Here is a 26,883-nt window from a genome sequence, read left to right on the forward strand (position 1 = left end):
ACTCCTAATGTATCTCGCTCCTAATGTACCTCATTCCTAATATATCTCACTCATAAGAAACATAATAAATCAGAGCAGGAATAGGCCACTTGGCCCCTCGAGCCTGCTCCGCCATTCTGTAAGATCATGGCTGATCTTGGGCTCAAACCACTTCCCTGCCCGCTCCCCGTAACCCTTCACTCCCCTATCTCGCAAAAATCTATCTATCTCCACCTTAAATGTATTTAATGACCCAACCTCCACGGCTCTCTAGGGTTGAGAATTCCACAGATTTACGATCCTCTGAGAGCAGAAATTCCTCCTCATCTCAGTTCTAAAAGGGCGACCCTTTATTCTGAAACTATGCCCCCGAGTTCTAGATTTCCCCACGAGGGGAAACATTCTCCCTGCATCTACCTTGTCGAGTCCCCTCAGTATCTTATATGTTTCAATAAGATCACCTCTCATTCTTCTAAATTCCAATGAGTATAGGCCCAACCTGCTCAACCTTCGTAAGTCAATCCCCTCATCTCAGGAGTCAACCGAGTGAATCGTCTCTGAACTGCCTCCCATGCAAGTATATCCCTCCTTAAATAAGGAGACCAAAACTGTACGCAGTACTCAAGGTGTGGTCACACCAATACCCTGTACAGTTGTAGCAGGACTTCCCTGCTTTTATACTCCAACCCCCTTGCAATAAAGGCCAACATTTCATTTGCCTTTTTGATTACTTGCTGTACCTGCATGCTAACTTTTTGTGTTTCATGCACAAAGACCCCCAGGTCCCTCTGAACTGTAGCATTTTGTAATCTCTCTCCATTTAAATAATATTTTGCTTTTTTATTTTTCCTGCCAAAGTGGATAACCTCACACTTTCCCACATTATACTCCATCTGCTAAATGGTTGTCCACTCACTTAGCCTGTCTATATCCCTTTGCAAATTCGTTGAGTCCACTGCACAACTTGCTTTCCCACCCAGCTTTGTATCATCCGCAAACTTGGCTACATTACACTCGGTCCCTTCCTCCAAGTCATTGATGTAGATTGTAAATAGTTGAGGCCCCAGCACCGATCCCTGTGGCACCCCACTAGTTATCGTTTACCAACCGGTAGCTTTCTGTTAGTTAGCTACTGTTTCTCACTCCTAATGTATCTCACTCCTAATGTATCTCACTCCTAATGTATCTCACTCCTAATGTATCTCACTCCTAATGTATCTCACTCCTAATGTATCTCACTCCTAATGTATCTCACTCCTAATGTATCTCATTCCTAATGTATCTCACTCCTAATCTATCTCACTCCTAATATATCTCAATCCTAAAGTACCTCACTCCTAATATATCCCACTCCAAATGTATCTCACTCCTAATGTACCCTCTTAATGGTGTTCTTGCTAAGGTGCGTAGATGGCGTAAGCTGTATGTCTGATGGCTGCCACCTACGCTGCCGAATTCTTCTGAACTTCGCGTATTCGAATTTGAGATGGTAAAAACTGTTTTCTGTTGACGGCTGTTATCTGCAGACACTCAAAAAATTCATTCCCTCTCCTGAACCACCACCCCGCCCCCCACCGACCAATAAAATTAAGAAAATAAAAAGACTCAAAATATTTTATTGCAACATGACACCCAGAAGATCAGGAGCTATGTCACACAAACTAGAAGGTACAGTTAAAAGATACACTCACAGGAATCCAATTGCCAATGAATATGAAGCTACTGTACAACATCAAGACTAGATTTTGTGTTGGGTTCCTCTTGCCTTGCAATGCTGAGCTCGAGAAAGGATGTGAGGTAAGGGAGAGTCGAGAAAGTTGATCAGAATTATGAAAATGACAGCACAGAAAGGAAGCCATTTATCCCACCACATCTGTGCTAGCACTAACTCTTAAATTAATTCCATTTCACTGCCTTTTCCCTGTATCCTTGCATATTTATTTTTTATTTTCAAATACTTCTCCGACTTCTTTTTAAATGATGCTACAATCTTGTGGTAAAGTGTTTCCTTGTTCTAATAACCCTGTGTGTGTGAAATCCTTGTGTATTCGTGTCGGGCTCCTCCGGGTTTGGGAGATCAGAGAGCACCGCAGGGACAGTATCAGGAGGACTGTAACGTGTGACATACTTGACCATGGAGTATTTGACAGATTTTACGAGTTAAACATCGAGAACACAGTTCCCTTCCAATACTGCTCCCAAAACTCACCTTGTTGGGTACATAGGCACAGAAATAGTGCACAGTTAAACACTGTGCACTCCATTACAATACAGTTGAAGCCTGTTAATTGTGAGATCTTAATGAGTTCCCATTCATTAAATTAAACCCACTAAATGAGATTATTTTTTTTCAAATTTCCCTCCAGGTTTTCTTTCCATCTCTCCTGAAGAGGATGACCCATGCTGAGATATGTTGATGGGTTTCAGTGGTCTCCAATAGCTTACTCACTTGGCCGTTCTTGATGCATGAGCTAAGATGGTGAGTGTCAGCAGGCTATTCGACCGCAGTGGGGCAACGCAGCCAGTCTTCGGCTCCATTATACCCGTGTATTGAGGTCACCGGACAGTGATCAGGAGCAGGAGCGCTTGGCTGACTTTCACCCTCTCCCTAGCTCAGGGTCACAACCCTCAACACCACCGACTGCAATGTCGCGTTGTTCAAGAACAGGGGCTATTTCCGTCTTACGAAATGTTCTTAAATTACAGCTTAGTCCCTTTAAACAAACAACAAAAAAACCACATCCGTACTAATTTAAATACTGCATCCAGTTAGTGCCTGAAATCAAGTGATCCCATTAATCTCATCCATACCAAGTGGCATTCTTGGCAGTGTCCAGTACAGGTATTGAACCAGTCGGAGTCTATCGCTATGCGGGCTCGTCATTGAGTTGGCATGTAAGGCCAGTTGAAGGAACCGCCGGACAGAAGCATGTCTCTGATTAGGGTCTCGATGGGGGTCTTCCCCACGAGCCTCATGAAGAAGAGCTGTCCGATGAGGGAGGCCGGCACCGCTCTGAGGGCGGGGAGCCGCAGGAGCAGTTTCCCGAAGCGTTGGGGTTGCGGCGGATACTGGGAGCGCACGTACTCAGCCAGAGATTCCTGGACCTTCTCCTGCAAGCTCTCGATGTGGGCGGGCTCGGAGAGACCGGAGGCGTCTGGTGGAGAGAAGCGGAGAAAGAAATACGTTGGAGTTCAAAACAGTTTTACTACATCACAAAAAGGGAGGACAGAAAAATTACATGTACAGCACAGAAAAAGGCCATTCAACCCAACTGCTCCGTGCCGGTGTTTATGCTCCACACGGGCCTCCTCCCACCCTACTTCATCTCACCCTATCAGCATATCCTTCTATTCCTTTCTCCCTCATGTGTTTATCCAGCTTCCCCTTAAATCCATCGATACTATTCGCCTCAACCACTCCCTGTGGTAGCGAGTTCCACATTCTCACCACTCTCTGGGTAAAGAAGTTTCTCCTGAATTCCCTATTGGATTTATTAGTGACTATCTATATTTATATAAAGAGAGAAACAAAAGATTATTGCTTTGAAATCACGCCATGTGTTATTTGGAATGAACACATGTTTATGTGTCAGCTGTGACTCAGTGGGTAGCACTCTTGCCTCCTAGTCAGAAGGCTGTGAGTTCAAGTCCCCACTCCAAAAACCTAAGCACATAATTCTAGCCTGAAACTCTAGAGCAGTACTGAGAAAGCATTGTCACTGTCGGAGGTTAAAGCGAGGCCCCATCTGCTCGCTGAGCTTAGATGTTTAAAATTCCAGGGCACTATTTGAAGAAGAGCAGCGGAGTTCTCCCCGGTGTCCTGGCCAATATTTATCACTAAAACAGATTATCTGATCATTTATTGCACTTTTCTTATTGGGACCATTCTGTGCGCAAATTGGCTGCCGGGTTTTCTACTTTACCCACAGTGATTACACTTCAAAAAGTACTTCATTGGCTGTAAAGCGCTTTCGGCTATCCTGGGGTCATGAAAGGCGCTATAGAAATGCAAGTCTTTCTATCTACAAGTCCTCTTCTGCTAATGAAACTGTTGACCCATTTAACTGGTGTTATAAATTTCGGTTCTAAATTAGATATCAGCTTGGGGCAAGTGTCACTGGTCTCTACCATAAGTGGACCCTGTGTCCCTTACGATCAGGTGTTTACCTTCACTGCCCAATATCTAGTCAAGCGATAGTATGACCCGAGAGGTCATTACTATGAACCCCTCATTGCGTGATCTGGATACTGTAATCTCACATCTCCTATCTTCTGGTAGGTGGACTGATACACACTTTAGTGAGACAAGGTCCATTGTAATCAGTGCTAGGACCCCAGCTATTCACAATATATATTAATGATCCAGATGAGGGAACTAGATGTAATATCTTCAAGTTTGCAGATGACACAAAGCTGGGTGGGCGTGTGTGCTGTGAGGAGAATGCCGAGAAACTCCAGCATGGTTTGGACAGGTTGGGTGATTAGGCAGATGCATGGCAGATGCAGTATAATGTGGATAAATGCGAGGTTATCCACTTTGGTGGCAAAAACAGGAAGGCAGATTATTATCTGAATGGCAATAGATTGGGAGAAGGGGAAGTGCAACGAGACCTGGGTGTCCTTGTGCACCAGTCGCTGAAGGTAAGCATGCAGGTGCAGCAGGCAGTTAAGAAGGCAAATGATATGTTGGCCTTCGTAGCGAGAGGATTCGAGTACAGGAGCAAGGATGTCTTGCTGCAGTTGTACAGGGTCTTGGTGAGACCACACCTTGAGTATTGTGAGCAGTTTTGGTCGCCTTATCTGAGGAAGGATGTTCTTGCCATGGAGGGAGTGCAGCGAAGATTCACCAGACTGATACCTGGGATGGCAGGGATGATGTATGAGGAGAGATTGGGTCGATTGGGCTTATATTCACTGGAGTTTAGAAGAATGAGAGGGGATCTCATTGAAACTTATAAAATTCTAACAGGACTAGACAGACTAGATGCAGGAAGGATGTTCCCAATGGCGGGGGAGTCCAGAACCAGGGGTCACATTCTAAGAATAAGGGGTAAGCCATTTAGGACAGAGATGAGGAGGAATTTCTTCACCCAGAGAGTGATGAACCTGTGGAATTCACTACCACAGAAGGCAGTTGAGGCCAATTCATTAAATATATTCAAGAAGGAGTTAGATATATTTCTTAAGGCTAAAGGGATTAAGGGATATGGGGAGAAAGCAGGGACAGGGTACTGAGTTTGGATGATCAGCCATGATCGCATTAAATGGCGGAGCAGGCTCGAGGGGCCGAATGGCCTACTCCTGCTCCTATCTTCTATGTTTCTATGTAAATCAACAAACTGTCTTTTCACATGTGATATATGAACGGAGAGAATACAGCTTACAGGGAATTTCAATCTATTTCATAATGTTCCTCGCAACATAAATAACAAAGCATGTCACGCTGCCCTTGTTAGTAGGTGAACTTCACTAGGTGAACTGACAGTCAGATCTCTGAAACCAGACAGCGCTCCTCTTTCGGAAGGGAGATCCCGCCCACTGTCTGTCTTCCACACCAGATTTCTGCAGACTGATTGCCTTCCAACTGGACAAGAAGTTTTTGCGTGGGTTTCCTCCGGGTGCTCCGGTTTCCTCCCACCGTCCAAAGATGTGCGGGTTAGGTTGATTGGCTATGATAAATTAACCCTTAGTGTTAGGGGGATTAAATACGTGGGGTTACGGGGATAGGGTGGGATATGTGTTGATGTAGGGGTTACGGGGATCGGGTGGGATATGTGTCGGTGCAGGCTCGATGGGCCGAAATGGCCTCTATCTGCACTGTGGGGTTTCTGTGATTCTGTGATCTGTGATGAAGCTGAAGACATCGACAACAAAGTGCATTTATATAGCGCCTTTAACATAGTAAAACGTCCCAAGGCGCTTCACAGGAGCGATTATCAAACAGAATTTGACACCGAGCCACATAAGGAGATATTAGGACAGGTGACCAAAAAGCTTGGTCAAAGAGGTCTTCACCTATGACCCTGTGTTCTGTGCCTCAGGATTGGCTAATTGAACTGCAAATGAATCCTACTACCACCCTCCAAGGTTTGGGCGCCTACTGCTCCTCACCCACTGTGCTCTGTCAGGAGAGGCCATTTCTGATATTGCATCCAATGGGCAGGATTTTCATTGGTCCGTGGAGGCGGGATTGGAGGCATGTGGGGGGATAAAATCCCAAAATCGGGGGGCACGAACCCATCCCGCCCCCAACCCGCCTCCATGCCAGTTTCAAAGGAGGCGGGTACCCGCCCCGTGCTGGGACCCGCCTCCCCGAGGCGGGAAGGGGATTAGTGCCAATTAACTGCCTGTTAACAGGCAGTTTTTAGCCTAATCCCTATTTTTAATGTTGAAGTGTGGGATTCCCGACGGCTCCAAACCACGCCAAGTTAGAGGAGGCGGACCGTCGGGCTGAAGGGCTTGGAGGGGTTGAGATGTCCGGTGTTCAGGTGAGTGATGGGTGCATGAGTGCAAAGGTAAGTGTGTTTGGTGTGTGTAAAGTGTTTAAAAAAGTTTTACATACCTTTACTTACCTTTACAGGCTTCCTTCCTTCAGGTCTCGGGAGTCCCTCATCTCACCGGCACAGAAAGCAGAATGGCTGCGAGCTGTCAAAAGTTGCAGCATTCAGCTTTCTGTTCCGGGGAGATCTCTAAATCATCCTGAGAGGAAGGAATTAACCTGGAGTACAGATTGTCAGTGTTTGACAGCTTCAAACAGCTGTCAAACGCTGATATTTCATCTGTCAAAAGCTCTTGACAGATGAAATGTCAATCTGTGACGTCACCTGTTGCCAAGTGGCCCTTAATAAATTTCAAGCCTGCTCCCCTTTGTAAATCCGACACTGATTCAGTTCTTGCGAATTATTCTCAACGGCTGGGCCCGCCTCCTCACAGAGGCCCCACGGCTCTCACTCGCTTTGCAGCAAGCGCTCCCTGCCGGCTGCGCCGATTCCTCTCCCCCGGCGCCGCGCCAATCCTGCGCCGTCCTCCCAACACGTGATCAGAGCGCCTGCGGGTCCCTTTGAACACGAGCCTGAACGTGTTCAAGCAAACACGCACAATCCCACACAGTGCAGCTGTTGCAGGACGCGCCGGTGGGACAGTGTGGCGGTGAGCCGTGCTTCCAGCAGCATCCCAGCTTGTGCATGGGTACTCAGGCCCTCACTCACCTTGGCCAGCCTGCTGACGGCTTTAGAAACTGTCCAGCACTAAGTGGCTAATAGTGGCCATTGGTTGCTGCGAAGTGAGTGCCCAGAATTGGTGTGAGAAGCAGGTACACGCATAAAGAGAGAAACAAGAGATTAGTGCCTTGAAATCAGGCCGTGCGATAATTAGAATGAATACTTCAGCACCTTTCTGTGTCAGCCGTGGCTCAGTGGGCAGCACTCTCGCCTTTGAGTCAGGAGGTGGTGAGTTCCAGTTCCTACTCCAGAAACATGAACACAGAAATCTAGGCTGACACTCCAGTGCAGTGCTGAGGGAGTGCTGCACTGTTGGAGGTGCCGTCTTTCAGATGAGACGTTAAACCCGAGGCCCCGTCTGCTCTCTCAGGTGGCTGTAAAAGATCCCATGATGCTATTTTGAAGAAGAGCAGGGGAGTTATCCCTGGTGTCCTGGGGCCAATATTTATCCCTTAATCAACATCTCTATCATAAGAACATAAGAAATAGGAGCAGGAATAGGCCACTTGGCCCCTCGAGCCTGCTCCGCCATTCAATAAGATCATGGCTGATCTTGGGCTCAAAGCCACTTCCCTGCCCGCTCCCCATAACCCTTCACTCCCTTATCTGGCAAAAATCTGTCTATCTCCACCTTAAATGTATTTAATGACCCAGCCTCCACAGCTCTCTGGGGCAGAGAATTCCACAGATTTACGACCCTCTGAGAGAAGAAATTCCTCCTCATCTCAGTTCTAAAAAGGCGACCCTTTATTCTGAAACTGTGCCCCCGAGTTCTAGATTTCCCCACGAGGGGAAACATCCTCTCTGCATCTACCTTGTCGAGCCCCCTCAGTATCTTCTATGTTTCAATAAGATCACCTCTCATTCTTCTAAATTCCAATGAGTATAGGCCCAGCCTGCTCAACCTTTCCTCATAAATCAACCCCCTCATCTCAGGAGTCAACCTCATGAACCTTCTCTGAACTGCCTCCAATGCAAGTATATCCTTCCTTAAATAAGGAGACCAAAACTGTACGCAGTACTCCAGGTGTGGTCTCACCAATACCCTGTACAGTTGTAGCAGGACTTCCCTGCTTTTATACTCCAACCTCTTTGCAATAAAGGCCAACATTCCATTTGCCTTTTTGATTACTTGCTGTACCTGCATGCTAACTTTTTGTGTTTCATGCACAAGGACCCCCAGGTCCCTCTGAACTGTAGCATTTTGTAATCTCTCTCCATTTAAATAATAATTTGCTTTTTTTTTCCTGCCAAAGTGGATAACCTCGCAATTTCCCACATTATACTCCATCTGCCAAATGTTTGCCCACTCACTTAGCCTGTCTATATCCCTTTGCAGGTTCTTTGAGTGCTCTGCACAACTTGCTTTCCCACCCATCTTTGTATCATCTGCAAACTTGGCTACATTACACTCGGTCCCTTCCTCCAAGTCATTAATGTAGATTGTAAATAGTTGGGGCCCCAGCACCGATCCCTGTGGCACCCCACTAGTTACTGTTTGCCAACCGGAAAATGACACATTTATCCCGACTCTCTGCTTTCTGTTAGTTAGCCAATTCTCTATCCATGCTAATATATTACCCCCAACCCCATGAGCTCTTATCTTATGCAGTAACCTTTTATGTGGCACCTTATCGAATGCCTTCTGGAAATCCAAACACACTACATCTACTGGCTCACCCTTGTCCACCCTGCTCATTACATCCTTATATTGTTGTACGTGTTTCCCACATTACAACAGTGACTACAATTTTTTCAAAAGTACTTCATTGGCTGTAAAGGGCTTTGGGATATCGTGAAAGACACTATAGCAATGCAAGTCTTTCTTTTTTTTCTTTCATGCTTAAATCCCTTCATGGCCTCACACCCTCCCATCTCTGTAACCTCCTCGACCCCTACTAATCCTCTGCCCCCAACTAACTCTACGTTCCTCTTACCTTTGGCCTCTGGTGCTTACCCCACTCTCTTCGCCCCCACCATTAGCGGCCGTGCCTTCAGCCTCATAGACCCCATGCTCTGAAATTCCCTCCCTAAACCCCCTCCGCCTCTCCCCCCTCCCTCTCCTCCCTAAACCCCCTCCGCCTCTCCCCCTCCCTCTCCTCCCTAAACCCCCTCTGCCTCTCCCCCTCCCTCACCTCCCTAAAGCCCCTCCGCCTCTCCCCCTCCCTCTCCTCCCTAAACCCCCTCCGCCTCTCCCCCCTCCCTCTCCTCCCTAAACCCCTTCCGCCTCTCCCCCTCCCTCTCCTCCCTAAACCCCCTCTGCCTCTCCCCCCTCCCTCTCCTCCCTAAACCCCTTCCGCCTCTCCCCCCTCCCTCTCCTCCCTAAACCCCCTCCACCTCTCCCCCCTCCCTCTCCTCCCTAAACCCCCTCCACCTCTCCCCCTCCCTCTCCTCCCTAAACCCCCTCCACCTCTCCCCCTCCCTCTCCTCCCTAAACCCCCTCCACCTCTCCCCCTCCCTCGCCTCCCTAAACACCCTCCACCTCTCCCCCTCCCTCTCCTCCCTAAACCCCCTTTGCCTCTCCCCCTCCCTCTCCTCCCTAAACCCCCTCCACATCTCCCCCTCCCTCTCCTCCCTAAACCCCCTCCGCCTCTCCCCCTCCCTCTCCTCCCTAAACCCCCTCCACCTCTCCCCCTCCCTCTCCTCCCTAAACCCCCTCTGCCTCTCCCCCTCCCTCTCCTCCCTAAACCCCTTCCGCCTCTCCCCCCTCCCTCTCCTCCCTAAACCCCCTCCACCTCTCCCCCTCCCTCTCCTCCCTAAACCCCCTCTGCCTCTCCCCCTCCCTCTCCTCCCTAAACCCCCTCCACCTCTCCCCCCTCCCTCTCCTCCCTAAACCCCCTCCGCCTCTCCCCCCTCCCTCTCCTCCCTAAACCCCCTCCGCCTCTCCCCCCTCCCTCTCCTCCCTAAACCCCCTCCGCCTCTCCCCCCTCCCTCTCCTCCCTAAACCCCCTCTGCCTCTCCCCCTCCCTCTCCTCCCTAAACCCCCTCCTCCTCTCCCCCCTCCCTCTCCTCCCTAAACCCCCTCCGTCTCTCCCCCTCCCTCTCCTCCCTAAACCCCCTCTGCCTCTCCCCCCTCCCTCTCCTCCCTAAACCCCCTCTGCCTCTCCCCCTCCCTCTCCTCCCTAAACCCCCTCCGCCTCTGCCCCTCCCTCTCCTCCCTAAACCCCTCCGCCTCTCCCCCCTCCCTCTCCTCCCTAAACCCCCTCCACCTCTCCCCCTCCCTCTCCTCCTAAACCCCCTCTGCCTCTCCCCCTCCCTCTCCTCCCTAAACCTCCTCCGCCTCTCCCCCTCCCTCTCCTCCCTAAACCCCTCCGCCTCTCCCCCCTCCCTCTCCTCCCTAAACCCCCTCCGCCTCTCCCCCCTCCCTCTCCTCCCTAAACCCCCTCCGCCTCTCCCCCCTCCCTCTCCTCCCTAAACCCCCTCTGCCTCTCCCCTCTCCCTCGCCTCCCTAAAGCCCCTCCGCCTCTCCCCCTCCCTCTCCTCCCTAAACCCCCTCCGCCTCTCCCCCTCCCTCTCCTCCCTAAACCCCCTCCGCCTCTCCCCCTCCCTCTCCTCCCTAAACCCCCTCCACCTCTCCCCCCTCCCTCTCCTCCCTAAACCCCCTCCACCTCTCCCCCCTCCCTCTCCTCCCTAAACCCCCTCCACCTCTCCCCCTCCCTCTCCTCCCTAAACCCCCTCCACCTCTCCCCCCTCCCTCTCCTCCTACACCCCCTCCACCTCTCCCCCTCCCTCTCCTCCCTAAACCCCCTCCACCTCTCCCCCTCCCTCTCCTCCCTAAACCCCCTCCACCTCTCCCCCTCCCTCGCCTCCCTAAACACCCTCCACCTCTCCCCCTCCCTCTCCTCCCTAAACCCCCTCTGCCTCTCCCCCTCCCTCTCCTCCCTAAACCCCCTCCACCTCTCCCCCTCCCTCTCCTCCCTAAACCCCCTCCACCTCTCCCCCTCCCTCTCCTCCCTAAACCCCCTCCACCTCTCCCCCTCCCTCTCCTCCCTAAACCCCCTCTGCCTCTCCCCCTCCCTCTCCTCCTTTAAGACCACTCCTTGAAACCCACCTCTGACCAAGCTTTTATTCGCCCCACCTAATGTACCCCCTTTTTGTTTGGCTCAGTGTCGAATTATTTTTGATTGCACCTCTGCGAAACACCTTCAGGACACTTTTCTACATCAAAGATGCAAGTTGTTGCTTGGAGCTGTGGTTCTTGTAAAAGAATGATTGAGTGGCATTCTACTCTATGGGTCACAAGTTTATTTGTTATTATTTCTTAAGAACATAATAAGAACATAAGAAATAGGAGCAGGAGTAGGCCAATCGGCCCCTCGAGCCTGCTCCGCCATTCAATAAGATCATGGCTGATCTGATCCTAACCACCAATCTACTGTCACAGAACCATCTCCTGAATCTAACAGAATTAGACACACGAAATAGGAGCAGGATCAGGCTACACGGCCCCTGGGCCCGCTTCGCTACCCACAGGGCCATGTCCGATCCAAACCTAGACTCATGTCCAAATTCCTGCCCGCTCCCCGTAACCCTTAATTCCCTTTACTTCTAGGAAACTGTCTATTTCTGTTTTAAATTTATGTAATGATGTAGCTTCTACAGCTTTTTGGGGCAGCATATTCCATGGACCTACCACCCTCTGAGTGAAGTAGTTCCTCCTCATCTCAGTTTTGAAAGAGCAGCCCCTTATTCTAAGACTATGCCCCCTAGTTCTAGTTTCACCCATCATCGGGAACATCCTCCCCGCATCCACCCGATCCAACCTCTTCACAGTCTTATATGTTTCAATAAGATCGCCTCTCATTCTTCTGAACTCCAATGAGCAGAGTCCCAATCTACTCAACCTCTCCTCATATGTCCATCCCCTCATCCCCGGGATTAACCGAGTGAACCTTCTTTGTACTGACTCGAGAGCAAGTATGTCTTTTCTTAAGTATGGACACCAAAACTGTACGCAGTATTCCAGGTGCGGTCTCACCAATACCTTGTGCAACTGAAGCAATACCTCCCTATTTTTATATTCTATCCCCCTAGCAATGAAAGCCAACATACCATTGGCCTTCTTGATCTCTTGCTGCACCTGCACTCAGGGGTGTGTGCGGTGCTGACAAGGCCAGCATTGATTGCGTAGCCAAGGCTGCCCTGAGGAGGTGGCGGTGGGCCTTCGAATCTTTAAGCTGTGGTTGTTACAACTGAGTGGCCTACTAGGAGCCTGCGGAGGGCGTTAACAGTCAACAGCTCCTGGAGTCAAGGCGCCAACTCTGATTGGACGTATTCCTGGAGGTTTCATCACATGACCTCCTGCCTCCAACCACCCCGCCCCTCACTCTCCCGCCATTGGTCGACCAACATGTCCATCCTCGTGGTGCCCCGCCTTCCAATGGCCAATCGGAAAGCGAGTAGACTCTTCATGACCCAATTCTGGGCTGACAGCCGAACAACCTTTCCTTTGCCATGCCCGATATTTTTTATAACTAACAAACAAAAGCGATCAAAGAATATTTTTTTGAAAAAACCCACAGTTTTCTACGCTTTTTCTCTCTGGGTGTTGCCCCCACCCCCCCCCAGCGGTGTCCTGGAGATCAGTCTTTAATTCCTGGAGACTCCAGGGCAATCCTGGCGGGTTGGCAACCCTCAGACTGGTGTCACCTGTTGGCCAGGCCAGGTAGCGATGACATTAGTGAACCAGTTGGGTTTTTAATGACAGTCTGGCAGCTTTCGTGGTCATTTTTGTTTTCTCCTAGTGTCAGCTCACCAGATTATTAAAGTCAATCCTTTTATGAAAAAAGAAGACTTGCATTTCTATAGCGCCTTTCATGCCCACAGGACGTTTCAAAGCGCTTTACAGCCAATGAAGTACTTTTTGAAGTGTAGTCACTGTTGTAATGTGGGAAACGCGGCAGCCAATTTGCGCACAGCAAGCTCCCACAAACAGCAATGTGATGATGACCAGATCATCTGTTTTAGTGATTGTTGATTGAGGGATAAATATTGGCCCCAGGACACCGGGGAGAACTCCCCCTGCTCTTCTTCGAAATAGTGGCCGTGGGATCTTTTACATCCACCTGAGAGAGCAGACAGGGCTACAGGTTAATGTCTCATCCGAAAGACGGCACCTCTGACAGTGCAGCACTCCCGCAGTACAGCACTGGAGTGTCAGCCTCGATTTTTATGCTCGGTCTTGTGGAGTGGGGTTTGGAACCCACAAGTTCCTCAACTCAGAGGCGAGTGTGCTACCAACTGAGCCATGGCTGGCAACGTGGACAGGGTGCGATTGAACTAGGTGGCTAGTCCTGTATCGTAAATGCCACATGCAACACAATGGCCCTCCAGCCTTTGATACTACATAAAATTACAGATAGAATATACAGCACAGAAACAGGCCATTCGGCCCAACCAGTCCATGCCGGCCATACTAACCTGGTGTGTAGAGGGCTATTGCCTTCAGGCAACTATATTCAGCAGAGTCGACCTGTAAAACCTTGAGCTTCTCCACCTGGTCCTGGAAGACTCTGATCTGGTCCATGAAGCTGACCACCCTGTCCGCGGACATCTGGGCGGAATGGAGGCCGGCGGCCGCCAGGAGCGGCGCCATGTGGAGCGGGAGGGATGACTGAGCAGCATTCAGCACAAACAGCTCGCTCCAGCTCAGTCGCAGCAGGGCCACCTGGTCGGAGATCTGCAGTTCGTGGAAGAAAGGGATATTCCTGGCCCACTCCACCGCGCTGAAGAGCAGCCTGGCCGCCAGCTCGCAGATGTTGTCGATGCTCATGAGGTTGTACTGGGTGCACTGGGTGCTGAAGCGGGAGGTAGGGTACGGCTCCGCTCTCAGCAGCAGTGAGATGAGTCCTGAGACATTGCCTCCGTTCAAATGGTCTCCACTTGACAGCGAGAGCTCCCCAGGGCTGGCTTGAGCTGTCGGAATTCTTCCCCGTTGGACTGCTAATGGGAAAGAAAGAAGAAATGTAGAATCAAGCAATAGAAGAGTGATCAACGATCAACCAGAAACTCAACTGGACCAACCACATAAATACTGTGGCAACAAGAGCTGGTCAGAGGCTAGGTATTCTGTGACGAGTGTCTCACCTCCTGACTCCCCAAAGCCTTTCCACCATCTACAAGGCACAAGTCAGGAGTGTGATGGACACTCTCCACCTGCCTGGATGAGTGCAGCTCCAACAACACTCAAGAAGCTCGACACCATCCAGGACAAAGCAGCCCGCTTGATTGGCCCCCCATCTACCACCTTAAACATTCACTGCCTCCACCACCGGCGTACCGTGGCTGCAGTGTGTACCATCTACAAGATGCACTGCAGCAATTCGCCAAGGCTTCTTTGACAGCACCTCCCCAACCCGTGACCTCTACCACCTAGGGTGATACGATAGCATAGTGGTTAAGTTATAGGCGCATCAATGTCGATGTTCTCGCTCAGGCCAACATCCCCAGCATCGAAGCTTTGACCACGCTCGATCAGCTCCGATGGACGGGTCACATTGTCCGCATGCCCGATACGAGACTCCCAAAACAAGCGTTCTACTCGGAGCTCCGGCACGGCAAGAGAGCCCCAGGTGGGCAGAGGAAACGCTTCAAGGACACCCTCAAAGCCTCCTTGAAAAAGTGTAACAGCCCCACTGACACCTGGGAATCCCTGGCCCAAGACTGCACAAAGTGGAGGAGGAGCATTCGGGAAGACGCCGAACACCTCGAGTCTCTTCGCCGGGAGCAAGCGGAAGCCAAGCGCAGGCAGCGCAAGGAGCGCACGTCAACCCAAGCACCCCACCCACCCACCCCTTCAACCACCGTCTGCCCCACCTGTGACAGAGGCTGTAGGTCCCGCATTGGACTCAGTCACCTGCGAACTCATTTTTAATGTGGAAGCAAGTCATCCTCGGTTCCGAGGGACTGCCTAAGAAGAAGGGTTAAGTTATTGGACTAGGAATCCAGAGGCCTGGACTAGTGATCCAAGAGGCATGTAGTTCCAATCCCACCACGGCAGCGGAGGAATTTAAATCCAGTTCACAGAAATCATAGAATCACAGAAACCCCACAGTGCAGATAGAGGCCATTTCGGCCCATCGAGCCTGCACCGACACATATCCCACCCGATCCCTGTAACCCCTACACCAACACATACCCCACCCTATCCCTGTAACCCCACGTATTTAATCCCCCTAACACTAAGGGTCAATTTATCATAGCCAATCAACCTAACCCGCACATCTTTGGACTGTGGGAGGAAACCGGAGCACCCGGAGAAAACCCACGCAAACACGGGGAGAATGTGCAAACTCCACACAGACAGTTGCCCGGGGCTGGATTCGAACCCGGGTCCCTGGCGCTGTGAGGCAACAGTGCTAACCACTATGCCACCGTGCTGAAATTAAAAAGTTAGTACCTGTAATGGTGACCATGAAACTACCAGATTGTCATAAAAACCCATCTGGTTCACTAATGTCCTTTAGGGACGGAAATCTGCCGCCCTTACCCGGTCTGGCCTATATGTGACTCCTGACCCACTGCCCTCTGCAGCTCACAGCCACCTTCTGAAGGGTAATTAGGGATGGGCAATAAATGCTGGCCTTGCCAACGTCCGCATCCCATGAATGAATACATTTTTAAAAATGTGATTAGGTGTCACACCAGCCAACATTTTCCTGTAGCATTGGCCTTGAAGCCATCCTTGGTAGACAGATTAATGATCTCTCTCTGATGAACAGCCAAGTAGAACAATGTGTTACAACAGTGATTATTTTCAGGACTTGTACCTCTCTGAATCAGTCCCTACATCACTGCTGAAACCCTCAGCTATGCTTTTGCCGAAACTTGATTTTTCCAATGCCCTCCTAGCTGGTCCTCTGAGCTGCGCATTCATTCAGAATTATACCCACCCACCCCCATCCCATCCCACCCTGTCCCGTACTAAGTCTGACAGCGGCCACATGTTTACCATTCCTGTACGTGTAAGGACAACTTTTGTTATGAGGCCCAATCTCTGGAATGCTGAGCTGATGTTAAGTTAGACTAAACCAAGAAATGTGATGACGGAATGCAGGCCTTTTAGCTGAGGATAAAACGTGAGACCGTTGTGAAAGAATTAGGGAAAACCCGGCGGGGGGGGGAGTCACCTTGCGACTGAGCTCAGGAGCTGTAACCCGCGGTCTCCTGCAGCCTTCACAGTGACGGTGTGCCTTGACTGTGGGTATCGCTCCCTCTAATAAAATCTGTAGGCAAAGACACTCTACCTAGACCTTTAATCCCTGGCACAGAAACACCAAACCCCAAGCGTGTCTCTCTCACAGCAACAACTTGCATTTATAGAGCGCCTTTAACGTAGTAAAACGCTTCACAGGAGCGATTATCAAACAAAATTCGACACCGAGAAACAGCAGGAGATATTAGGACGGGTGACCAAAAGTTTGGTGAAAGAGGTAGGTTTTAAGGAGCGTCTTAAAGGAGGAAAGAGAGGTAAAGAGGCGGAGAGGTTTAGGGAGGGAATTCCAGAGCTTATTAATCAACAAACTCCATCGTTACTCTCACCACCGCCCCACTTCTTCTGACACTTCAGGGTATATTTCCCTCTTTGTCGAGTCTGGGGAACCCAAGCACAGTGATGAGGAAATGGGAATGGAAACACATTACATAGAAACATAGAAACATAGAAGATAGGAGCAGGAGTAGGCCATTCGGCCCCTCGAGCCTGCTCCGCCATTCAATGCGATCGTGGCTGATCATTCAAATTCAGTACCTTGTCCCTGCCTTCTCCCCATATCCCTTGATCCCTTTAGCCTTAAGAAATATATCTAACTCCTTCTTGAATATATTTAATGAATTGGCCTCAACTGCCTTGTGTGGTAGAGAATTCCACAGGTTCACCACTCTCTGGGTGAAGAAATTCCTCCTCATCTCAGTCCTAAATGGCCTACCCCTTATCCTTAGACGGTGACCCCTGGTTCTGGACTCCCCCACCATCGGGAACATCCTTCCTGCATCTAGTCTGTCTAGTCCTGTTAGAATTTTATAAGTTTCAATAAAATCCCCTCATTCTTCTAACCTCCAGCGAATATAAGCCCAATCGACCCAATCTCTCCTCATACGTCATTCCTGCCATCCCAGGTATCAGTCTGGTGAATCTTCGCTGCACTCCCTCCATGGCAAGAACATCCTTACATCAGGCCTCCACCACCACTAATCTGTCTCGGGATTTCTGGGGATCCCCTCAAAAGGCAGGACCGGGCCTGCAGGAGGCAGACCTGGTGAGGTAGGAAGGGGAAATCCCAGCTCTCCCGCTGCACTTTCCCCTCGTGTACAGCCAGCAGCCACCAGAAGTTCCCTCAATTCTGCTGTCCAGGAGGGTCCTCGGGCCAGCGGATACCTTCTTTCTGCCCCCAATCCCAACGCAAGTCCCTGCCAGACCAACTGCGCCTGGAGAGCACTGGAGAGGTACCACCAACGCTGCCTCCGCAAGATCCTGCAAATCCAACGTCAGTGTTCTTGCTTGGGCCAACATCCCCAGCATCGAAGCTTTGACCACGTACAATCCGCTCCGATGGACGGGTCACATTGTCCGCATGCCCGATACGAGACTCCCAAAACGAGCGCTCTACTCGGAGCTCCGACACGGCAAGAGAGCCCCAGGTGGGCAAAGGAAATGCTTCAAGGACACCCTCAAAGCCTCCTTGAAAAAGTGTAACAGCCCCACCGACACCTGGGAATCCCTGGCCCAAGGCCACTCAAAGTGGAGGAGAAGCATCCGGGAAGGCGGCGAACACCTCGAGTCTCTTCGCCGGGAGCAAGCGGAAGCCAAGCGCAGGCAGTGCAAGGAGCGCACGTCAACCCAAGCACCCCACCCACCCGCCCCTTCATCCACCGTCTGCCCCACCTGTGACAGAGACTGTAGGTCCCGCATTGGACTCATCAGTCACCTGAGAACTCATTTTTAATGTGGAAGCAAGTCAGCCTCGGTTCCCAGGGACTGCCTAAGAAGAGAAGTTGGGTGCCCAGCAGGGGGCACCAGAGGGCAGCTGGCCCTTTTCTGCCTGAACTTGGACAATGAAGGGGTTGTTTTTCACTGCTCGACGCACACATAAACCGTCAGGCGACTCACTTAAAACCTATCAGCCAATTAGCGTGCCAGCCGTGGCTCAGTGGGTAGCACCCTCACCACTCCAGGGACTTGAGCACAAAAATCTAGGCTGACACTCCCAGTGCAGCGCTGAGGGAGTGCTGCACTGCCGGAGGTGCTGTCTTTCGGATGAGACGTTAAACCGAGTTTAAACCTTTAAATGTTTTACATCTGCCTCTCTCAGGTGGAAGTAAAAGATCACCACGGCCGCTATTTTGAAGAGGAGCAGGGGGAGTTCTCCCCGGTGTCCTGGGGCCAATATTTATCCCTCAACCAACATCACTAAAAAAACAGATGATCCGGTCATTGTCACATTGCTGCTTATGGGAGCTTGCTGTGCACAAATTGGCTGCCGCGTTTCCCACATTACAACAGTGACCGCACTTCAAAAAGTACCTCATTGGCTGTGAAGCGCTCCGGGACGTCCGGTGGCCGTGGAAGGCACTATAGAAATGCAAGTCTTTCTTTCTTAAAAACCCGAGAGAATTAGCAGACTACGAAAGCCGAAAACGGGGAGGTAACGGCATTAAAATGGAGTCGGTAGCCCCGCAACTGTCCGAGGGGGCAAAAAGAGCGAGCACGAAAAGAATCAGCTCTCTTCCCCCCCCCCCCACCCCCTCGGAAGAAGATCTAGAAATTCTGACAATTAAAATCTCATTTGGAAAGAAAGACAGTGGCAATTGATCAGCAAACAGAATGTTTAACTTTGCTTTGAGTTGAAATGTTGGGCTTTCTTTAAAGAAGCGTTCGACTGAGTCAGCTATGTAAAAATTTAAAAGGTTCTTTAACGTAAAACAAAGATTGACCCCTCTTCATCTCCGATCGAATTAATAATTAACTCTTCATTCTAAGCCTCTTATTCAAAGTGTTCAATTTCCCTTCACAAGTAACACCAGCCGAACACCCAGCAGCCTTTGCTTCATTGAGCCACACTCTGAGGGTTTTCAAGATTGAAATTAAATTGAATGTCAATCTTTTTTAAAAATGGTAAGTTTAAGTATTGACTTTTCACTACCACTGCTTCCACCAAATCAGGCAGTTTAAGTATTTTATTTTCTTTCTCCGAAAATTTTAAGGAATGCCAAGTGTTCCTACTTTTTGTAGTTAGTGTCAGCATCAAACACTCCCAGGGCAGGTACAGCAAGGGGTAAATACAGAGTAAAGCTCCCTCTACACTGTCCCATCAAACACTCCCAGGGCAGGCACAGCACGGGGTTAGATACAGAGTAAAGCTCCCTCTACACTGTCCCATCAAACACTCCAAGGGCAGGTACAGCACGGGTTAGATACAGAGTAAAGCTCCCTCTACACTGCCCCATCAAACACTCTCAGGGCAGGTACAGCACAGGTTAGATACAGAGTAAAGCTCCCTCTACACTGTCCCATCAAACACTCCCAGGGCAGGTACAGCACGGGTTAGATACAGAGTAAAGCTCCCTCTACACTGTCCCATCAAACACTCCCAGGGTAGGTACAGCACGGGTTAGATACAGAGTAAAGCTCCCTCTACACGGTCCATCAAACAATCCCAGGGCAGGTACAGCACGGGTTACATACAGAGTAAAGCTCCCTCTACACTGTCCCATCAAACACTCCCAGGGCAGGTACAGCACGGGGTAGATACAGAGTAAAGCTCCCTCTACACTGTCCCCATCAAACACTCCCAGAGCAGGTACAGCACGGGTTAGATACAAAGTAAAGCTCCCTCTACACTGTCCCATCAAACACTCCCAGGGCAGGTACAGCACAGGTTAGATACAGAGCAAAGCTCCCTCTACACTGTCCCGTCAAACACTCCCAGGGCAGGTACAGCACGGGTTAGATACAGAGTAAAGCTCCCTCTACACTGTCCCATCAAACACTCCCAGGGCAGGTACAGCACGGATTAGATACAGAGTAAAGCTCCCTCTACACTGTCCCATCAAACAATCCCAGGGCAGGTACAGCACGGGTTAGATACAGAGTAAAGCTCCCTCTACACTGTCCCCTCAAACACTCCCAGGGCAGGTACGGCACGGGTTAAATACAGAGTAAAGCTCCATCTACATTGTCCCATCAAACACTCCCAGGGCAGGTACAGCACAGGTTAGATACAGAGTAAAGCTCCCTCTACACTGTCCCATCAAACACTCCCAGGGCAGGTACAGCACGGGTTAGGTAGAGAGTAAAGCTCCCTCTACACTGTCCCATCAAACACTCCCAGGGCAGGTACAGCACAGGTTAGAGACAGAGTAAAGCTCCCTCTACACTGTCCCATCAAACACTCCCAGGGCAGATACAGCACGGGTTAGATAGAGAGTAAAGCTCCCTCTACACTGTCCCATCAAACACTCCCAGGGCAGGTACAGCATGGGTTAGATACAGAGTAAAGCTCCCTCTACACTGTCCCATCAAACACTCCCAGGGCAGGTACAGCATGGGTTAGATACAGAGTAAAGCTCCCTCTACACTGTCCCATCAAACACTCCCAGGGCAGATACAGCACGGGTTAGATAGAGAGTAAAGCTCCCTCTACACTGTCCCATCAAACACTCCCAGGGCAGGTACAGCACGGGTTAGATACAGAGTAAAGCTCCCTCTACACTGTCCCATCAAACACTCCCAGGGCAGGTACAGCACGGGTTAGATACAGAGTAAAGCTCCCTCTATACTGTCCCATCAAACACTCCCAGGGCAGGTACAGCACAGGTTAGATACAGAGTAAAGCTCCCTCTACACTGTCCCATCAAACACTCCCAGGGCAGGTACAGCACGGGTTAGATACAGAGTAAAGCTCCCTCTACACTGTCCCATCAAGCACTCCCAGGGCAGGTGCAGCATTTCCCATTACCCTATTGATATGCCGTCTCTAGTTCCAGTGGGTAGTCAGCCAACGCACTCTGGGGGAGATCGGACTCATTTTTATTCAATAAATGGGCACGATGCGGCCAAATTTCTCCCCCAACAGTTTCAAAGAGTGGGGCAGAAAATTGGCGGGGATGGGGGGGAAACGACAGAAAAATCTGCAGCCTGATTTGGCCGGGAGTCAATTCAATTCAATTCAAATTGCTTTATTGGCATGACAAGGTACATCTCATGTTGCCAAAGCACCGAAAAAAACATTTATGGTTGAACACATAAACGCAGATCTATCCATACAGTGTATAAACAGATATATCCCTGTGTGTATAAATATACACTCATATAATATGCATATACTCTTTTCTTAGATTTAATGGTTGTCCCTCTGCTTACGGCAAGCTGTGACATAGTTTGCCGCTAAAGTTACGCAATTTCCCTGTTCCCCTAATAGGTATGGGAATTTTTGGTCGTCATTCAAATTTTTGATTTCAGGGCATATTTTTATGAATTTTGGGTAGAAATTCCCCCTTATGCCCTGATATTTTCCACAAGCTGTGAGGAAGTGCATCTCTGTCTCCACCACTCCCTGACTGCAGTGAGAGCATATCCTGTCCTCTCTTGGCAGCCAGGTCTGTCTGTGTCTGCCTTTTTCGATGGCCAGGCTATGCTCACTAAGTCTGTACATCGTCAAGGTTTTTCTCAATTTGCTATCTTTTACCGTGGTCAGGTATTCAGCCATGTTGTATTGTCTGTTTAGGGCCTAGTAGCAATCGAGTTTGTTTTGGGTTTTTGTTGTTTCTATCCAATATGTCAGATATTTTTCCTTTTGTTTAGTGACAATTGTGTTGGGTCGAATTCTCTGTGCTACGATGTCACTGTCCTGGGGCTGGTTATTATTAGTAGTGTTAGTCGTTACTTCACTGAGTCCCAGGACTAGTTGACTGAGGGGACTCTTCTTTATGATCCTCTCTTGGCATTTCAGGGCTTCGTCATTCCTAATTCTGTCCCAGTAAAGGTGGTTTAAGTCCCCTGTAATTTAACACTATACCAGTGACGCTGAGTCTGCAACAATCCCCTTAAGGTCAAAATAGCAGCGAGGTGTCCTGTGTCTGGAATGGTGGGTTGGCATCAGGTTTCTTTATCCTGCAGAGGGCAGTGGGAGATGAGCAGGGAATCCAGCCCCGACAACAAAGATGGGAAAAGAGAAATAAGGAGAGCTATTTACGTTTTAAATTAAAAAGTGTCTGTTTTTTACAGAGCAAAAAAAAAACACACAGCGAGAGAGAGAAAATGTAAACAGAAAATAAGTGTGAGAGAGAAAGGAATTGAAGAAGAGGAAAAGGGTGATTGAGAAAGCGAGAGGGAGAGAGAAAGGAAGCAGTGATGTGGTGACCTATGACATTTGGACTAGCAGCTCTTTAAAAATATGCTAACTCTCGTGAGGGAGGCTGAACAATCTCTACTGCCCACCCAGTCAAGTAAAGAGTAACAGTCTCCGAACACCCAGCTTCAAATCCCACATCTTAAATAAGTTTGAACAGGACAGAAGGAGGCCAGCCTGTGACCCAGCCTGCTGTGTGTAAATATATCGACTGTGGAATGTGCTGTTGGTGGTGCGAACTTCTGCGGGAAACATGTGGCGGATAGATTCAGTGACTGCTCTTAGCTGAGGGATGGGGGGCGGGGGGGCGGGGGGCTGCATTGAGGTCAATGACACTTTGACCCCGGTGAGGGCTGAGGTCCCAAGGGGGCGTGGACAATCCCCTCTGCAGGCGTGAGTGCACCCAGTGTTATCACACGCTGGCTCTGTGTGTGTGTGGGTGGGGTGGGGACAGCAGAGGGCCTGCGTGTGAAAGGGATGATCAATTCTTCCTTTTTTTTAAACAACAGAAGGAATTTCAGACGGGCCTTTGTGGCTTCGAAGGAGCAGAATGGTTTGAGAGGAAGAAGAACAAAAAAAGTTAATGGGACTGGGAGAAAGAGTGAAAGTCTAATTCTGGGCTGATTTTAATCCAGCTTGCTCTCTGCAAAGAAGCAAAGACAATAACGGAAACGGAGATGGTAGCAGGGAAAGAGAAACAGATCGGAGATAGATAATGGGGAGAAGGGTAGAGAGTATAAAGAGAAGACATAGAGGCTAGAGTAAATACATCGGACTGGTAGAGAGGAGGGCTTCCTATAGACTGATAGAAATCCAGTCTGTTTACTAAACAGAAAGTGGAAGAGACAAAGAAAAGAGAGAGAAAGAATGAGAGAGACAAGGGAGGAGAGAGACAGAAGGATAGAAAGAGATAAGGAAGGAGAGAAAGAGAGAAGGAAGGAGAGGGAGGAGGGGAGGATAGAAAGAGAGATGGAAAGCGAGAGGAAGAATTCGCGGTGCAGACATGGATAGAAAACGGCTGGGAGTACGAGGGAAAGAGAGAGAGAGAGAGAGAGGGCAAAGACGAAGACATTAGACGCAGAGAGATCGCTGGAGTGAGGGTGAGAGGAGTACAGGGGCCACAGTGTCGAGCTCGCACTGTAACTGGAACCAGTCGAGCTCCTGGAAGAAATCGACAAACCACAGGCTGAGTTGAGATGCGGGAGTCAGTTACTGGTGGAACTGAGATCTTTACCCTACTCAATGAGCTGAATAAATCTACTTATGATACTATTGATATTAATTTTAAAGTAAAGATCTGTCTTACAGTAAATGTCAAAACCCACATGACATAAGCTTCAAATCCAACGTCACTGTAAAACCGTTAGGATCTAGATTGTGATTTTTCCCACATTATCCCTTAGAGGTGTTGACCTGCCCCAGCTGCCCTCCCCTTCCTTCCTTACCCAACTGGCAATTCTCAGCAGGGAATGTCGGCATGATATTCAACTATGAGGGGCATCACAGTCAAGTAGGGACGTCCTCACCCAATCTCTGCACACACACAGACACAAAGACACATGCGCACTCACACAGACACACACACAGACATAAACACGCACAGACACACAGACACACACACACAGACACACAGACACACACGCACAGACACACGCAGACACACAGACACACACACACACACACACACACAGACACACGCACAGACGCACGCACAGACACACAGACACACACGCAGACACACACACACACACAGACACACACACAGACACAAGCACAGACAGACACAAAGACACACGCGCACTCACACAGACACACAGACATAAACACGCACTGACACACAAACAATGACACACAGACACACAGACACACAGACACATACGCAGAGACACAGATACACAGACACGCAAACACACCCTCTCGATCGCGATCAGAAGCCGCTTGTTGTTTGATTTTAATGGCCATGGGGCACTGACGCCAACAGAAGCAGCCTGACAGCAGAAACAGCTCAACCCAGTAAACTCCATACAGACCGGTACAGCACAGACTGGTACAGTACAGACCGGTACAGCACAGACTGGTACAGCACAGACTGGTACAGCACAGACCGGTACAGTACAGACCGGTACAGCACAGGCCGGTACAGTACAGACCGGTACAGCACAGACCGGTACAGTACAGACCGGTACAGCACAGACTGGTACAGTACAGACCGGTACAGCACAGACCGGTACAGCACAGACCGGTACAGTACAGACCGGTACAGCACAGACCGGTACAGTACAGACCGGTACAGCACAAACCGGTACAGTACAGACCGGTACAGCACAGACTGGTACAGCACAGACTGGTACAGTACAGACCGGTAGAGCACAGACCGGTACAGCACAGACCGGTACAGCACAGACTGGTACAGCACAGACCGGTACAGCACAGACCGGTACAGCCCAGACTGGTACAGTACAAACTGGTACAGCACAGACCGGTACAGCACAGACCGGTACAGCACAGACCAGTACAGCACAGACCGGTACAGTACAGACCGGTACAGCACAGGCCGGTACAGCCCAGACTGGTACAGTAAAGACCGGTCCAGCACAGAGTGGTACAGCACACACCGGTACAGCCCAGACTGGTACAGCACAGACTGGTACAGCACAGACCGGTACAGTACAGACCGGTACAGCACAGACCGGTACAGTACAGACCAGTACAGCCCAGACTGGTACAGTACAGACCGGTACAGCACAGACCGGTACAGTACAGACCGGTACAGCACAGACCGGTACAGTACAGACCGGTACAGCACAGACCGGTACAGTACAGACCGGTACAGCACAGACCGGTACAGCACAGACCGGTACAGCACAGACCGGTACAGCCCAGACTGGTACAGTACAGACCGGTCCAGCACAGAGTGGTAGAGCACACACCGGTACAGCCCAGATTGGTACAGTACAGAGCAGTACAGCACAGAGTGGTACAGCACAAACCAGTACAGCACAGACTGGTACAGCCCAGGCTGGTGCAGTACAGACCGGTACAGCACAGAGTGGTACAGCACAGACCGGTACAGGCTAGACTGGTACAGTACAGACCGGTACAGCACAGACCGGTACAGCACAGACCGGTACAGCACAGACCGGTACAGTACAGACCAGTACAGCACAGACCGGTACAGTAAAGACCGGTACAGTACAGACCGGTACAGCACAAACCGGTACAGTACAGACCGGTACAGCACAGACTGGTACAGCACAGACCGGTACAGTACAGACCGGTACAGCACAGACCAGTACAGCACAGACCGGTACAGCACAGACTGGTACAGCACAGACCGGTACAGCACAGACCGGTACAGCCCAGACTGGTACAGTACAAACTGGTACAGCACAGACCGGTACAGCACAGACCAGTACAGCACAGACCAGTACAGCACAGACCGGTACAGTACAGACCGGTACAGCACAGACCGGTACAGTACAGACAGGTACAGTACAGACCGGTACAGCACAGACCGGTACAGTAGAGACCGGTACAGCACAGACCGGTACAGTACAGACCGGTACAGCACAGACTGGTACAGCACAGACCGGTACAGCACAGACCAGTGCAGCACAGACCGGTACAGCACAGACCGGTACAGCCTTGACTGGTACAGTACAGACCGGTACAGCACAGACCGGTACAGTACAGACCGGTACAGCACAGACCGGTACAGTACAGACCGGTACAGCACAGATCGGTACAGTACAGACTGTTACAGCACAGACCGGTACAGCACAGACTAGTACAGCACAGACCGGTACAGCACAGACCGGTACAGCCCAGACTGGTATAGTACAGACCGGTACAGCACAGAGCGGTACAGTACAGACCGGTACAGCACAGACAGGTACAGCACAGACTGGTACAGCCCAGACTGGTACAGTACAGACCGGTACAGCACAGAGTGTTAAAGCACAGACCGGTACAGCCCAGACTGGTACAGTACAGACCGGTACAGCACAGACCGGTACAGCACTGACAAGTACAGCACAGACTGGTACAGCACACACCGGTACAGCACAGACCGGTACAGCACAGACCGGTACAGTAGAGACCGGTACAGGAAAGACCGGTACAGCACCGACCGGTACAGTACAGACCGGTACAGCACAGACCGGTACAGCACAGACTGGTAGAGTACAGACTGGTACAGCACAGACAGGTACAGTACAGACCGGTACAGCACAGACCGGTACAGCACAGACCGCTACAATACAGACTGGTACAGCACAGACCGGTACAGCACAGACCGGTACAGCACAGACCGGTACAATACAGACTGGTAGAGTACA

The 26,883-nt window shown here is 50.2% G+C and overlaps 1 protein-coding gene across 1 annotated transcript in view; it reads right to left on the bottom strand.

The window, feature by feature from the left end:
* Positions 1-1,579: 1,579 nt before the first annotated feature.
* Positions 1,580-26,883, bottom strand: part of LOC147108026 (nuclear receptor subfamily 2 group F member 1-B-like) — an 83,899-nt gene continuing 58,595 nt past the window's right edge. The window contains exons 2-3 of the mRNA XM_086004445.1: positions 13,620-14,141; positions 1,580-3,134 (exon numbers count right to left, since the gene is read on the bottom strand). Coding sequence (XP_085860571.1) covers positions 2,860-3,134; positions 13,620-14,141 — 797 coding nt within the window. The 3' untranslated portion in view covers positions 1,580-2,859. The remainder of the gene's footprint in view (positions 3,135-13,619; positions 14,142-26,883) is intronic.

Source organism: Somniosus microcephalus, chromosome 13, assembly GCF_052327205.1.
Source record: "Somniosus microcephalus isolate GS21.2 chromosome 13, FLI_Smic_1.0, whole genome shotgun sequence".
Taxonomy (NCBI): domain Eukaryota; kingdom Metazoa; phylum Chordata; class Chondrichthyes; order Squaliformes; family Somniosidae; genus Somniosus; species Somniosus microcephalus.